This window comes from Scyliorhinus canicula, chromosome 17, assembly GCF_902713615.1.
Source record: "Scyliorhinus canicula chromosome 17, sScyCan1.1, whole genome shotgun sequence".
NCBI classification, from domain to species: Eukaryota; Metazoa; Chordata; class Chondrichthyes; order Carcharhiniformes; family Scyliorhinidae; genus Scyliorhinus; species Scyliorhinus canicula.
Window position 1 is genome coordinate 83,362,276 of NC_052162.1, and position 15,677 is coordinate 83,377,952.

The 15,677-nt window shown below is 46.3% G+C and overlaps 1 protein-coding gene across 6 annotated transcripts in view; it reads left to right on the forward strand.

The window, feature by feature from the left end:
* Nucleotides 1-274: 274 nt before the first annotated feature.
* Nucleotides 275-15,677, forward strand: part of LOC119952326 (probable G-protein coupled receptor 174) — a 55,883-nt gene continuing 40,480 nt past the window's right edge. For 2 of the 6 annotated variants that reach the window (XM_038775982.1, XM_038775984.1), the window contains exons 1-2: nt 275-703; nt 8,536-8,660. Coding sequence is in view for 1 of the 6 variants with exons in the window: in XM_038775981.1 (XP_038631909.1) it covers nt 330-386 (57 nt within the window). In the remaining 5 variants the exon portion in view is untranslated. The remainder of the gene's footprint in view (nt 704-8,535; nt 8,661-15,677) is intronic. The other 4 variants (XM_038775983.1, XM_038775985.1, XM_038775986.1 and 1 more) reach the window with 4 other exon arrangements.

A 15,677-nucleotide genomic window follows, 5' to 3' on the forward strand; every position in this document is an offset into this window, starting at 1 on the left:
TGCCGAGTTAAAATGGCAAGTGGCAGGAAAGTTGAGGCCATGCTTGCGGACTGAGCGAAAGCGACGATTTTTGTCGTTCAAAAATAGTTCGACCAAATTTATGAGAACATTCAAACAAAAGCATTCTGTGGATGCAATTGAAAACTTTTATGAAACAAAATATGGAAGGAACTCGCTCTCTTTTTGATTTGTGGAAATACATCTTTGACACGCCTTAAACTTCCTCATTTCTGATCAGAACTTTTTTTTAAAAATGTGTTTGCTGAACGATAATCTGGGCGCTTCCATCGACAAACCAGAGCGATCGTTCCAAGCCGGTACAACATCTGATGAAAAGGAGAAACGGGTTCCTTTCCGAGAACAAGGGGGTGTGCCAGCCAATCAAGGTATTTACTACAGGCGCTTTTCTTTCTGAGTGGCGCCTTGCACCGACTCACACGTGAGCAACAGAGCGCAAGACACGAGCGAGCGAGGAATGAGAAGATGCTGCAGAGGTGTCACTTCCAGTTCAGCACTGACAGAGCCCATTTTGTCTGCGATTGGCTCGGTTTGCCAATTTCCCCCATCTGAATTGGGAGTGGCATCCCCTGAGGTGGGTGTTCAGTGGTGGCGCCAGTCACTTGTGTGGCCTCGCAGGATAAGAGCAAGTTGACTCGTTTTGTCCGCCTTCTGGATAACCCGCTCCTCCATCGGACGTCTGTGAGTGAGTAAACAATCTGCAGAAAAGCAGAACTTTCAACCGGCAATATTCTCTTCGTTTCCTCTGTGTGTGTGTGTGTGAAAAATTCAATTGAAACCTGCTTGAAAAGTGGATCGGGTCTATTTGTTTTTAAAGAAGCAGAGCTGGGTACAGTCCCGTCCGATTTTAACACCCGAAAGTCAGTCAGATTTCCAAGTGGAGCGTGCATTGAGGGGACCGGAATACACATGAGAGGGAATAACATTGACATTGCAGAAAAATTGGCACGTTTCGCAGTTGTATGCCTATTTATGCCCATAAAAAAGGAAGTCTGTAGATTTGTAATCATGGTTCTACCCCCACTCCAAAATGAATATCTTCCAATGTGGGGTTGAAGTTAGGTGGGCGCAACACACATATTGAACAACAGGAACTGAGTTACCTGCTGAATAGGTCCATTAGAAGCTGGTATAATGGCTCATTCTTTCTTCCAGCTATTGCTGAATTTATTTTCCACATTCTGTATGAATTTGATTTCCCACATACATTAATTTATTTTCGACATTCTATATGAATTTACTTTCCACATCTATGTTTTTCCCACACGGAATTTATTTTCCACATCTGTGTTTTTCTCATGCAGAATTTATGTTCCACGTTCTGTATGTTTCCCGTACATCTATATGAATTTATTTCCCACATTCTGTACGTTGGCGCATCATTCAGTTCAAATTTGCTGGCACCAGGTGCATGTGATCCATGCAGATTGGCTTGCAGAAGGGATTGATGTCATTTGAGGGTGAATGTTGTAACTTTTAATCGCCAAAACATGCCAAATATCAGTGTTTTTTTCTATTGCCAGCCAAGTGAGGGTGGCTGAAGGCAATGCCAACGTGAGGTAGAAAATGCTGGGAATACATCATGGTTCAGTCCGAAAGATAAGTGAAACAAAAACATGTTAACGTTTCCTGAGGGAGTCTTCAGCAGCGCTGAGAAGTTGGACACAGATGTTGATCTGTCTTCACAGATGCTGACTGATCTGTAGTGCCTGTCCAGCAGTTTCTCTTTTCGATTCAGCTCTTCAATGTTTGGTTGTTTTTTCTTTCTCGATACAAATGACCAGGGACCGTTTAGCATAGGCTCCTTGTGTGTGTGGTTCAGAGTAACGCCAATAGAGTGAGATCAATCCTTGCTCAGACTTGGGACCTGCCTCCTCACCCTGCACCTGAGGGTGGAAGGCGATGTCAAACCACCACTGACAAACAACTGCCAAGAAAGCAGCTCTGGATGACGCATCAGCAGACAATCAGCCAAGAATCTGTCTTCAGGCAGAGCACACTTACCATATAATTGAGCAACTTAACTGTATTTCTTATACAGGAAGGACATAGGGTGCATGGTAACCCAGTGGTTAGCACTGTTGCTGCACAGCGCCAGGGTCCCAGGTTCGATTCCCAGCTTGGGTCTGTTTGGAGTCTGCACCTTCTCCCCGTGTCTGGGTGGGTTTCCTCTGGGTGCTCCAGTTTCCTCATGCAAGTCCTGAAAGAAGTACTTGTTCGGTGAATTGGACATTCTGAATTCTCCCTCAGTGTACCCGAACAGATGCTGGAGTGTGTCGACTGGGGGATTTTCACAGTAACGTCATTGCAGTGTTATTGTAAGCCTATTTGTGACAATAATAAAGATGATTTTTATTATTTGCAGAGTCAGGCCTGATGAGCTGTCACCCACTTCTCACTAATGGGCCCTTGTTTAAAAGATAGAATATGAATATGAATCAGGAGCAGGAGTAGGTCACCGTAATACGATCATGGCTGATCTGATTGTAACTCAACTCCCCATTCATGCCGACCTCCAAAAACATTTCACCACCTTGTTGACCAAGGATCTTATCTTGCTCAGCCTTAAAAATATTCAAATACTCTGCTTCCCATACCTTTTGAGGAAAAGAGTTCCAGAGACTCACGATCTCTGAGAGAGAAAAATCCCCTCAAATCATATTTAAATATAAATCATTCACTTTTTCAACCCAGATCCATAGTTCATCCAATAGATTTTCAGAAATAATTGGAAGAGAAAGTTATTCTCTTTGATTTATGTTTGAGTTGATTATTTCCCATCAACATATTCAGCCCCTTTCTCTAACTTGTACTTCGTGCAAGAGTTATGCAATGCTTGGAGACCAAATCTTTTAAAGTATTTCTTGTGACTGACACATGCCTGTATGGTCCCACATGCACACAAGCCTGTAAGTCCTGAGGTGCTGTTAGGTGAGTTGGACATTCTGAATTCTCCCTCAATGTATCCGAACAGGCGTTGTAGTGTGGCGGCTGGGGGATTTCACAGTAACTTCATTGGAGTGTTAATGTAAGCCTACTTGTGACACTAATAAATATTCTTATTATGGTGGAAAAGAAATGCCTGGAAAATAAATTCTTAAAGAATAGATATGTAAAAGGGACTGATCTTACATAGCATTCTCGTCATTGTGTCCTGAAAACTTAACCTTTACGCCAGAATAATTTGAACTCCACTACTTATTTCCAATGTGGAGATACATGTGTCTATTTTCTGTATGGGATTGAGAGGGACACTATTTTGTCGCTAGCTGCAACTCTTATTGGGATGTATGAGGAGGTAGAACAAGCTATAGCCCTGAAATTTTGTCCTGGTTTAATGTCTGGATTCTTCTCCTTACTATTTTAACAGGCAACAATTATTTTATTTTCAGTAGATTGATGTCTCTGCTCAGAGTGGGGAGAAGGATTTCAGATAAGCATAAGCCTCGTAGCTGGGGCAGAGATCACATCAAGTCGAAAGGCAGTGGGTTAACACACACCAAACGCATGGCCCATGACTGCCCTGGGAAAATGGTGAGGGAGCTGGAGAGGAATTTGGCAGATTTTTATGTTTCCCCTCATTGGGCCTGGATTCTTCTCTTTAGTGCTTCAACAACAGGGGTGGGGTGGTGGTGGGGTGGAGTCTCCAGCCATCATGAGCGAAGGGTATGTCTGCTAGACCAGCTTGTCTTTTGCCTCCTGTTATTTTTGTATGCCCGGTCGTTGAATTGAAAGGCAATCAAGTTGCAGGTTCAATGAGGTGCTCACATTCAACCAGGCACAGAAGACAGCAGAGGCCACATTTACCGCACAACCAGATTATTACATCAGATTGAAAGCGTTGGCTTTAGATTTGTTGGATCCCCCAAATTTTCATGGTCAGTTTTGCTCACCTTGTTGCCATTTTGTCTCCCTCCGTCCTCTGGGTAATGGAGCAGTGGGCAATTGAATCAGTGGCTGCTGCGGCATTCATTGCACAGCCAGGGAGATCACTGTGACAAAGATGTATAAAATATTACTGAAAGGGCAGCAGATAACTGAGAACTGAAAAACCAAATAGTTTCATTCAAACCACACTGCACCATTTACCATCAGGAACCATGGTGGGTAAATGAAGGTCCATATTAATGATGATTTAACAGATCATTTAAGCAGGCTTAAGTGGCTGGATGGCCTGCCCCACTGCCCATGTCCCTGGTTCTGAAATGGACTATGAGATTGTGAGAAAGATTTGCCAACATAATCCCCCATGTTTACTTGTATAAATGATTATATATGTTTACAAAAGTTGCAGGGAGTAAGTGAGATTGCAAAGACAAAATGACGTTACAGTGAGTGCCATAGTGATCTTCACTGTCACTGGGTCAAAATCCTGGAACACCCTCCCTAACGGTAATGTGGGTGTACCTACATCACATGGATTGCAGCGGTTCCAGAATGTGGCTCATTGTCACCTTCTCAAGGGCAACAAAGGATGTGCAATAAATGCTGGGCCAGCCAATGAGACCCACATCCAGTAAGAGTATATAAAAATAAATATAGGTTGGAGTTTGAATAGAGTTGTATATATTGCTCCACCTTTGTCGTCAGTAAGAAACTAATACACAGCACTTGGACGGGCCCACCGACTGCCTTCAACAATAAATACAAAGAGTTAATAATCATGGGATGATAAATCAAGACATAAAACAAGTGAGAGACCACTTTATCTACTCTGCCAGTTGCTCTTTGAAACAGTGAATAATATATGCTATCTTTAGATATGAAACAGAGTAACAAACACGTGTTGGATTTAACCATAGATTGAAATAAAAGCTTTCACAACTGCTTTAGGCCGATGGGTTTCATATTGGTTGTCAACTGCAGCAGTTCTACAAGGCCATGCAGGCTGTCTTCCATCTGTTACCAGGGCCGGGATTCTCCCCTACCCGGCGGGGCGGGGGGTCCCGGCAAGTCGGAGTGGCGTGAACCACTCCGGCGTCGGGCCGCCCCAAAGGTGCGGAATTCTCTGTACCTTTAGGGGCCAAGCCCTCACATTGAGGGGCTAGGCCCGCGCCCGAGTGGTTCCCACTCCGCTGGCTGGCGTGAACGGCCTTTAGCGCCGAAAGGACTTCGCCGGCTGCCGTAAGTCCGCGCATGTGCCGGATGCGTCAGTGGCTGCTGACGTCATACCGGCGCATGCGCAGGGGAGGGGGTCTCTTCTGCCACCGCCATGGTGAAGGCCATGGCAGAGGAGCAAGAAAAAGAGTGCCCCCACGGCACAGGCCCGCCCGCCAATCGGTGGGCCCCGATCGCGGGCCAGGCCACCGTGGGGGCACTCACCGGGGTCAAATCGTCCCGCGGCCTCCCCCCCGCCAGGACCCCGGAGCCCGCCCGCGCCGCCAATCCCGCCGGTCAGGTAGATGGTTTAAACCACGCCGGCGGGAGAGACCTGTCAGCAGCGGGACTTTGGCCCATCGCGGGCTGGAGAATTGCCGCGGGAGGCCCGTGACCGGCGCAGCGCGATTCCCGCCCCCGCCGAATCTCGGGGGGGCGGAGAATTTGGGACACGGCGGGGGCGGGATTGACGCCGGCCCCGGGCAATTCGGAGAATCCCACCCCAGAGTTTTGTTGCCTTACTATCAGATTATTTGTGTCATTGCATATGCTAATAAATACAATAAGAACTGTGTTTGCCTTTGAGAAATTCACACAATTTTTTGGAAATTCAGCCTCGGGACCTGAGCATGTTAGAAGATAGTCATTGTGATTCACACTCGTGTTTGCTTTGTAACACCTGTTAGAAAAGTTTGAAAACCACAGCTTTAGACTGATGACGATATAGTTCTCGGCTTTTCGCTAATGGTCAACATGTGACGGTGAGAAATGTGGCACACTAATTTGATATTTGAATACTTTGTGTCCCAACATTTAACTGATATACAAGTTGAGAAGAACGACCACTGATATAATTGTCTTTCATGTTGAGAAGAACGACCACTGATGTAATCGGCTTTCATAGCCACATTATGTCCTAAAGTTACTTTAGAACTAATTAGATACGTTTGAAGAATCATTGTTCTGTAGACACTTGCAGCAGCTAGCTATTGCACAGTGAGGGCCGGCAGGCAATAAATGAGATAAGCAGAAAATGCTGGATGGAGTCAGCAGATTGGCCAGCATCTACACAGAGAGCAACAGAGTTACAGATCCTTTGGGGGCAGGCTTGGAGGAGTGAAAGCTGACAAAATGGCATGGGAAGTCATTGAGTGGTATGCCTGTCGTCTTTCCACCGCTATACCATCTTGCCAGTGGTGGGGAAGGTGGCAGGAGGCTTGGTTACCTAGGGCCTAGTTGAGCCACTGAAGTCACCAATTAGGGGCACTCCTCTGCTGATATTTTTGACCCATGGAGGAGCCTTGTTGGCAGTAGTTACCCCCTTGCTATATGCGCTGCCTCCCCTCAGTGAACTGACCTGCCAAGGCATGGCTGAGAGACCCCGATGCCCCTGTGCTTCAGGTGGCCACTATTTCTGACAAAGGGTGACAAATGGGAAACATCAACACTGTTTCATGTTCCACTGATGCTGCCAGATCAATTGAGTATTTCCAGCATTTTGTTTCAAATTTCCAGCAGCTGCCATACTTTGCTTCCGTAAATGAGATGAACAACCAGTTTATCCATTTCCAATCGTGTTGTTTGAGAGATGAGTGCAGGCCAGGATACTGGCAGGATTGGCCTGCTCTCCTTTGAATAGTTTGATGTGATTGTTCGCATTCGTGCCTTAGTTTAATATCTCAACTGAAAGATGGCACCTCCAAAAACACAACACTGTCTTCGACGCTGGGCTCTGCGTCAGCCTCGATTGTGAGACCTGACACGCAGCCTTCTGACTCACGGACAAACCAAGCTGTCATGTACAGTAGCATATGTTATAATGCTGCACCTCATCAAAGCTGTTACAGCGAGTTATTTTCAGAGTGCAGTGACTGCTATGTTAGCAAATGCAGCTGCTGTTCTGAAGCAGTACCGCTCCACAGATAACAATGAGAGAACCTGCCAGTTAGTCAGTAGCTGCTGGTGGGTTTGCCCTTCTTGTTTTACCAGTCACATTTAAACCAAAGTTTTTTCCCTTGGGGAATGACAGGCAATGCATCACTGGAGCTGGTACTTCCCGTTTTGACCCTTGCTTTATGCTGAAGGTGCTACCACGGTGTGTCATTAACCCGTAAGCGGTGGACAAATGACTGCGAGTCGGCTTTGTTTAATCAGATAGTGTTTATTCACACTCGCGCAATGTTACAGTTCATCAATCACTCCATCAACACAAAGTTATTCTCAGAATGTTCATACTGGACCTTAGCTTAAATTTGAGTGACTAGCAAGCATCCAGACAGATATTAGCCTTTATCTGTGCGCTGACTCCTGTAGTCCTCGATGTTCGATCCTCGGTCTGGTCTGATGCTCTGGCCTTCCTTCTGTTGGTGGCGCGATGGTCCTCCTTGTGGTGGCTGGTGAAGATCACCGTTGTTCCATTGCTGTGGCTGGCTGCTGCAGAGAGAGATTCTCAGGTGGTGAGGCACCGTTTAATCTTCCTGGATTTCAGGCCCTTTTGGCGGTCCCTGGGTCATTACCAATCAATTGATGAGGATTCGATCACCCTGATCTATCAAGTCAAATCAGGGGTTGCCACATCAATTTTGGGGTGTGCACTCACTGGCCAAGTCTGCAGGTGTTAATGATATGTAGGCTTTCCAAATAAGGAGTATAGATGCCGCTGTCTTTGGAAAACAAGCGTGATGAAATGAAAATTGCTTATTGTCACGAGTAGCTTCAATTAAGTTACTGTGAAAAGCCCCTAGTTGCCACATTCCGGCGCCTGTTTGGGGAGGCTGTTTCGGGATAGTTATATTGTTCCTGGGATAGCCTAGAGATGGTATTTTTCCTGTGTATTGCGATGTCTAGGCTGCAACTTGCTAATCAATGTTTATTTAAACTGCAGCCTGCTTGACCTTCTCCTTGGCCAATTCTCCCAGCATCCTTTGAAGGCCGCCACCTTAGGTGGCCGTTCGGCCACACCGAGTTATCTCAATATAGTGTCTCCGTAAATAGCCTCAGTGCTCCTGATTTCCATCTCCTGATTGCTATTTAACCATTCCTGATATATATCATAAATTCACTCTCCTCCATGCGTTGAGGCTGAATCGCAAGTTTGTATTCACTGGCAAGGCTGTCAGGTGATGTTTAACCTGAGATATTGGACAACTGTCTTTAGAATCTGTCTCTGGCATAAGTTAGCAACGGAGTAGGGAAAAAGATGAAAAAAGATTATGTTGTTTTATGTTGGTTTGTTGGAAGTTGATGTATTGACCTGTACTACATGTGTGTGAGGCTGTGACAACTTCCACAGAAAAATGAAACTCATCATTGTAAATTATATAGATCCTCCACATTTGTGGTCAAATCCAGAATGTGATGGTAATGAGTAAGTTAGTTAACTTTGTTTTGGTTATTCATATGAATTCTTTGCTCTTTCAGTGCCGTGCTAGCCCTCATCTCACACATTCCTGCTGCAAAGCCCCTTCAGCCAAAGCCAAGGTGCAGGTTTCCTTGTCATCAGTCAGTGCTTCCTGTGTTTGGAAAGTGCCTAACCATCCTTGTAGGTAAGATACAAATTCCCAGTTTTTCCATTCTTTTTCTTTCGCACCACACCAATGTTCAGATTGTATCAAGTGCTGGATTAACCTCACTCCTAAAATTTAAACCCTGGAGGTGTAGTGCAAATTCACCGGAATGACACCAGGGCAGCATGATAGAATTATGAGGACACATTGCTCAGACTTACCTTGTGTTCCCTTGAGAATGGAAGGTTAAGGGGTGAGCTGATTGAAGTGTTTAAGATGGACGAGGCAAACTTTGTTTTGATGGAGAATCTAGGTCCGGAGGTGCACTTAGATTTGGGCTGTAACAGGGGTGATGTCAAAAAACTATCTTCACACTAAAGGTAGTGGAGATCTGGGATCTTCTCCTCCAAAAGGTTGTTGAGGCTAGCTTAATTGAAAATTTCACAATTGAGCATGATTCAATTTGTTTGGCATATTAAAGGATATGGAACAAATGCAGCTGGATGGAATAGAGATCGAGATCATCCCAGATCTAATTGAATTGCAGAACAAGCTTGAACGATTAAATGATCCACTCCTGGTCTGAAATCACAAGGAATGTAGGATAATTTCCCCGTCGACTCCCAGAGCCCCGCAGCCATTTTATACTCTTAATGAGCTTTGATTGGCATAAGGCGGGATGTCCGCCCATCAGTTGGGAGGGTGTCTCACCTTGGAGAGCTGCTGAGCTGTCCAATTGGCCGGCAGCTCACCAGTCCCTCCAGCAACAGCGCTGCAGTGGCTGGAAAAGGCACTACATGGAGCTGCCAGAGCCGAGGTACCAGGAACTGGAAGCCCAGATAAGCGTTAGGAGTACCAGGGTGGGGAGGATAGGGAAAGCCTGGGGGATCTGCAAGGGGTGTGAAGGAGCATAAAATTCTGGTATTTGTATCCTGTTTCTGTCTGATTCTACAAACAGGGAGCATAAAAGGTCATGTGGATGCAACACACCAGTATCTAGCTGATTCCACGCTTACAACTAATTCTTCAATAGTCTGAAGTATAGCTGTGACCACCCCCTCACCCCACCTCAAATAATAGTGCTGTCATAAACAAAGAAAATGATCACGTGAGACTGACATTTATATGTTATTGTAAAGTCAGTTCTAAATAGTTAAAAGTTGGTACAAATATACCAGAAACGTAAGGCGTCATTAACTCTCAACTTTCAGGCTCTTTGAATAATCAGTCAGTTTGAGGACAGATTATTTGGGCATAGGTAGTACGGTGGCAGTGGGGCTATAGTTTTACATGGTGGTGGAATTTAAAGGCTCATGACAATTAAAGAGAAATTGTAGAATACGGAAACACAGATTTTGACAAGCTTTCAAAAGATTGAAGATTTCAACTCATCGGTGGTCTTTCCCAAGGTCAGAAGAACTAAGAGGCCACAGACAAAAGTTAAAGGAATTGACAACTGATGAGTGAGATGACTTGCTGACCCTTTACTGCTGAAGTGGACTCTGTGCTGTATGATTTGGTTAGAAGGAGCGTGGCCCTATTTGCCACTCCATGGTACGATCCATCAGATCAGTACTCCATCCTATCTGGAAGGGAACTGGTAGACTTGTTTTTAATGTTTCTCTTGATATAGGCATCGCCAGCATTTATTGCTCATCCCTAATTGCCCTTGAGAAGGTGGTGGTGAGCCCCTTTCTTGGATCGCTGCAGGCCTTGTGGTATAGGTACACCCACAATGCTGTTAGGGAGGGAGTTGCAGGAGTTTCACCCAGCTGCAGTGAAGGAACGACGATATATTTCCAAGTCAGGGTGGTAAGTGGTTTCGAGGAGAACTTGAAGGTGATGGTGTTCCCATGCCCCTGCTGTCCTGTACTTGTAAATGGGAGGAGCCACAGGTTTGGAAGGTGTTGTCTCAGGAACCTTGGTGAATTCATACAATGCATGAATGAAAATCGCTTATTGTCACAAGTCGGCTTCAAATGAAGTTACTGTGAAAAGCACCTAGTCGCCACATTCCGGCGCCTGTTCGGGGAGGCTGTTACGGGAATCGAACCGTGCTGCTGGCCTGGCGTGGTCTGCTTTCAAAGCCAGCGATTTAGCCCTGTGCTAAACAGCCGCACAATCATGGAGCTTAGATCTTGAAGATGGTGCTACCACTGTTCATTGAGGGAGTGGATGTTGAAGGTGGTGCATGGGTGCCAAACACGGAGGCTGCTTTGTCCTGGATGGTGCTGAGCTTCCTGAGTGTGCTTGCAACTGTCAGGCAAGTGGAGGGCATTCCATCACACCCTTGACTTGTATGTCAAGTCATCACACCTGGGGCCTCACGGTAGCATGGTGGTTAGCATCAATGCTTCACAGCTCCAGGGTCCCAGGTTCGATTCCCGGCTGGGTCACTGTCTGTGTGGAGTCTGCACGTCCTCCCCGTGTGCGTGTGGGTTTCCTCCGGGTGCTCCGGTTTCCTCCCACAGTCCAAAGATGTGCGGGTTAGGTGGATTGGCCATGCTAAATTGCCTGTAGTGTAAGGTTAATGGGGGATTGTTGGGTTACGGGCATACGGGTTACGTGGGTTTAAGTGGGGTGATCATTGTTCGGCACAACATCGAGGGCCGAAGGGCCTGTTCTGTGCTGTACTGTTCTATGTTCTATGTTGTGGATGGTGATGAGACTTTGGGGAGTCAGGGGGGTGAGTTACTCTCAGCAGAATTCCCAGCCTCTGATCTGCTCTTGTAACCACAGTATTTATATGTCTGCTCTTGCAGCCACAGTATTTATATGCCTGCTCCAGTTCAGTTTCTGATTCAGGGTTAATGATACCCCCCCAGGATGCTGATAGTGGGAGATTCAGCGATGGTAATGCCATTGAATGTCAAGAGGAGAAGGTTGGATTTTCTCTTGTTGGTGATGATCATTTCTTGGCACTTCTGTGGCATGAAAAGTATGTGCCACTTGCCACAAGTCTTAACTGACCATTATAATTACTCAATGTACCAGTCTCAAATGCCTAGTAATCAATGTGTCCTTACATCTGTGGGCACAAGTTTACTTCAACCTCCGACTCTGACCTGGATCTTGTGAAATCAATTCCCCTCAGTTTGATGTAGTAGTGTAAAAGTCCTTTCTGTTTATTTTTGTTCCCATTTCTTTTATTTTATTATTTTGGTCCCTGAACCCATAATCAGGATGCGCCATTAAGCGGAGGACTCAGGGTTGAAGCAGTCTGCTTGTCAGGGCAGACTCCTCAGCGCTGAGTGGATCTTGGGAACCAGGTTTTGAGGAAGTCAGTTCGATTAGTTAACTGGCAACCAGTGGCTTGGCCAGGCACAGTGTTCTGCCTGACAACGGTCAGTGATTGGCTTCTGCGTGATGTTCTCTTGAGAGAACCTGGCAGAAATGTTTGGAAGTGAAAGGAACACTTTCTCTCTCTCTCTCTCTCTTTTCTGAAGCGAAAGAACCGCTCTATTATTCTGAAAGCAGTAAGTTCCCGGCACATCCTTTGCTGTGAACCTGAAATGATGCTGAGCCTGCAGAGAATGGAGAAACCTTTGCCAGAGAAAACCATCTCAAGGCTCGAAGAAAAGAGTACCAAACGAAAGCCTGAACTTCAGATAGATATTGTTTGGAAGTCATTCCAGTGAAGTGCATCAAAGATCCTTTTCCATAGTCTTTATTCGTATTTTTTTTCCCCTTTCCTTTCCCCTCTGAGTTGTGTGCATGTGTAGAGAGTGGGGCGAGATAGGAAGGGGGGATTGGGAATGGTGCAGTAGATAGTCAGTTATGTTTTTCTGTTTGTTTAATTATACATAATAAAAGGTTACATGTGTTAAACTTACAAACGTGGTGAGTGTAGTTTATTGGGCTCAGCCAACGATGTTGGGTATTTTGAATACAATCTAAGTTCACCTGTTTTGCCACTCCGGGTCAAGTGGGGTTGGAATTGACTGGGTACTAACCCAGGGTATTATGTCAGTAGCACAGTGGTTATGTTACTGGACTAGTAACCCAGTAGCACTGAAATGTGAGCTCAAATTCCACCACGGCAGGGGGGAGAATTCAGATTGAATGAATAGCCAGCACCCGGAATGGTATCCATGAAACTACTGTATAGTTATATTTCACTCATGTCTTTAAGGAAGGAGGTATTTCCCAACCCAGTCTAGACTGAATGTGACTCCAAATCCACAGGAATGTAGTTACCTCTGAACTGATAGGCAGGTTTATATTGTATTCAAGAATGTGGTTCACCACCACCTTCTTAAGAACAGTTAGTGATGGACAATAAATGTTGGCCATGTCAGCAATATTGCCATTCTGTGAGTGAATCAGAAATTGTTGTTACCAGGAAAGTGTGCTAATGTTGGGAGATTTGCACCTTGGCAGCCGGTTGGGCTATGCTGGCTGTTGATCGCCCGGCCATGTCTTCTTTCATGGAATGCCACTACAGGCATGACATCCTTTTCTTTAGGCCGAATCAGGCAATTACTTATTGTAGTTGTGCTATTTAGTTCACTGTCCCAGTTTCTTTTTAGCAGTAAAAACCTCTATGTGTGCTAATCTTCTGTTGACTTGCGATATTAACCACTGGTTGCAGATAAGGGGCTGGATTCTCCACTGTCGGGATTCTCCGTTGCTCCGGCCGCCCGGGGATTTCTCGACGGCATGGGGCTGCCCACAATGGGAAACCCCATTTGCTGGCTGGCGAGACAGAGAATCCCGGCAGCGCGCCTCACCAGAAATCTGGCATGGCGGGACGGAGAATTCCGCCCAAGGCCTTTGGTGCACCTATGTCATGGGGTACAGAGGCCTCTGGTGCAGCCAGACCCAGCCTGATTCTCAAACAACATCAAAAGCAGGACTATTGCCCATCGACTCCTCCCTGCAAAATACTGAGATGCTGGTGGCAGAAGGGCCACCATTGGGAAAAAGAGGCCACAGAGCAATTTGAACAAGGTCTTAAAATTGTAATTGGCAGAAAAAGAAAAGAAAATCTTGTAGGAGTGGAATGGCCTCAAAACAGTAATTTAGTTTTTTTTACTTTGCCCTTTGAAACTTTCTCCTGCAGCTGACCCCCTCCTGACTCTGGATTCCCATTATATATGGCCGTGATTTCAGACCAAAATTTCATTTCATGGCATCCTGCTTTCAGTCACCGTACAGCAACATGTTTGGCTTTGGTCACCTAACCAGCCCATCCTCATGTTGTACAGCTTTATCACAACAATTGTAAAGAAAACATAATCTTCATTTCCTGTATCTTGGTTGTATAAACTTCCTGGAGATTGCCATCTCGTGCTGCAACAGCCACAAAAAGATAGAAGATACATTGACGCATCAAGCATGCATCAGTTGAATTGTTTCCATGGGCATTTTCCTACAGCCAGCCCTAAGCCCACAAGAAATGCAACGTCCGATGCATTTCGCCATGAGAGCTGTATTCTGCAAAGAGGCATAACGGAATTGAAAAGCTAGCCCTGTTGTTTCATAATGGAACACTGCATGAAAAACCAGTTGATGCCTCCCATGCTAGCTTCCACAATGTTGGATCCATCCAAAGCACTGCACCGGGTTTGCCTCAGGAAAGTGATAACTGCTTTGTCTGTAAAGGACAATGCAGCCATTAATGCACGTCTTGTGGAGAAGAGTCATCAACTGGCCAGGGCACATGGACTTCAGCGGCTGGCTGGATCCTCTCAAGTTCAAAGACTTTCACTTGATACCCCAGTCAACACTGGGATTTAACAAGAACTTTATGAAGAACATAGGTTCGTTTTTGGATAATATTAGGATGTAATCTAACAACAAAACTATTATAATAGAATGATGGAATAGGAACTAACAGTTACAGCACAGGAGGAGGTATTCTTTCTACTGGAACAATGCAGCTGGTGCCACCCTCCTGCCCTTGTAACCTGGCACTTTTACCCCTTTCACCTGCTTTTGTTCCAATTCTGTTTTGAAAACTGAATTGAATCTGATTTTCCACACTCTCTCAGGCTATATGCCACAACATAATGACTTGTGAACTCTACTCTGAACTCAGTGAGGGCAATGTCTGATTAATGGCTGTTGTCATTTGTTGTCCAGATGCAACAGATTATCGCCCATCTTGTCCTAAACCTGTCTTTCGCACACCATGATGCCTCATTCTGATGTTGTGGTTCACATTAAAGTTCACACCGCACACATTTCTACAAGATTCTTCCTCACTTAGTGCCTTTCAAGGTTAAAGAACACAGGCCCCATTTCACAAAAAAAACAACCCATGGACAACTAAAAAAATTAGGGACAGCATAAACTAAAAAAAGGGTTAACAAAAATGCAAAAACATAGCACAGATCCAGACGAATGGGAATTGTGGAAGGAAACTTGCAAGAGACATCAAAATTAATAACAAGAAATTTTATAATTATATAAAGGGAAAGTGGGTGGTGAAGAACAAAGTAGGCCCACTAAAAGTTGAAAATGGAGACATTGGGCGGGATTCTCCGACCCCCTGCCTGGCGGAGAATCGCCGGGTTGGGGGGGGGGGGGGGGGGGCGGCGTGAATCCCGTCCCACCGCCCCGACGCCTACTGCCCGATTCTCCGGTGCCAGCTTTTCGGCGGGGGCGGGAACTGATTGGGGGTCGTTGGCAACGGCCCCCTCGGCGATTGTCCGGCCCACGATGGGCCGAGTGGCCGCCCGTTTCCGGCGGATCCCGCCGGCGTAAAATACACCAGGTCCGGACCGGTGGGACCTGGCTCTGCAGGCGGCCTGCGGAGTCCTCGGGGGGGGGGGGGGGGGGGGGGCACGGTGGCCTGGCCCGCGATCGGAGCCCATGGATCCACGGGCGGGCCTGTGCCATGGGGGCACTCTTTCCCTCCGCGCCGGCCGGTGTAACAGTCCGCCATAGGCGGCGCGGAGAAGAACCCCCCTGTGCATGCGCTGGGATAACGCCAGCACACGCTTGCGCTGGCCTAGCCCCTGAAGGTGCGGAGGATTCTGCACCTTCTGGGCGGCCCGACGCTGGAGTAGTTCACGCCACTCCTCGGCGCCGGTACGGCCCACCCCGCCGAGT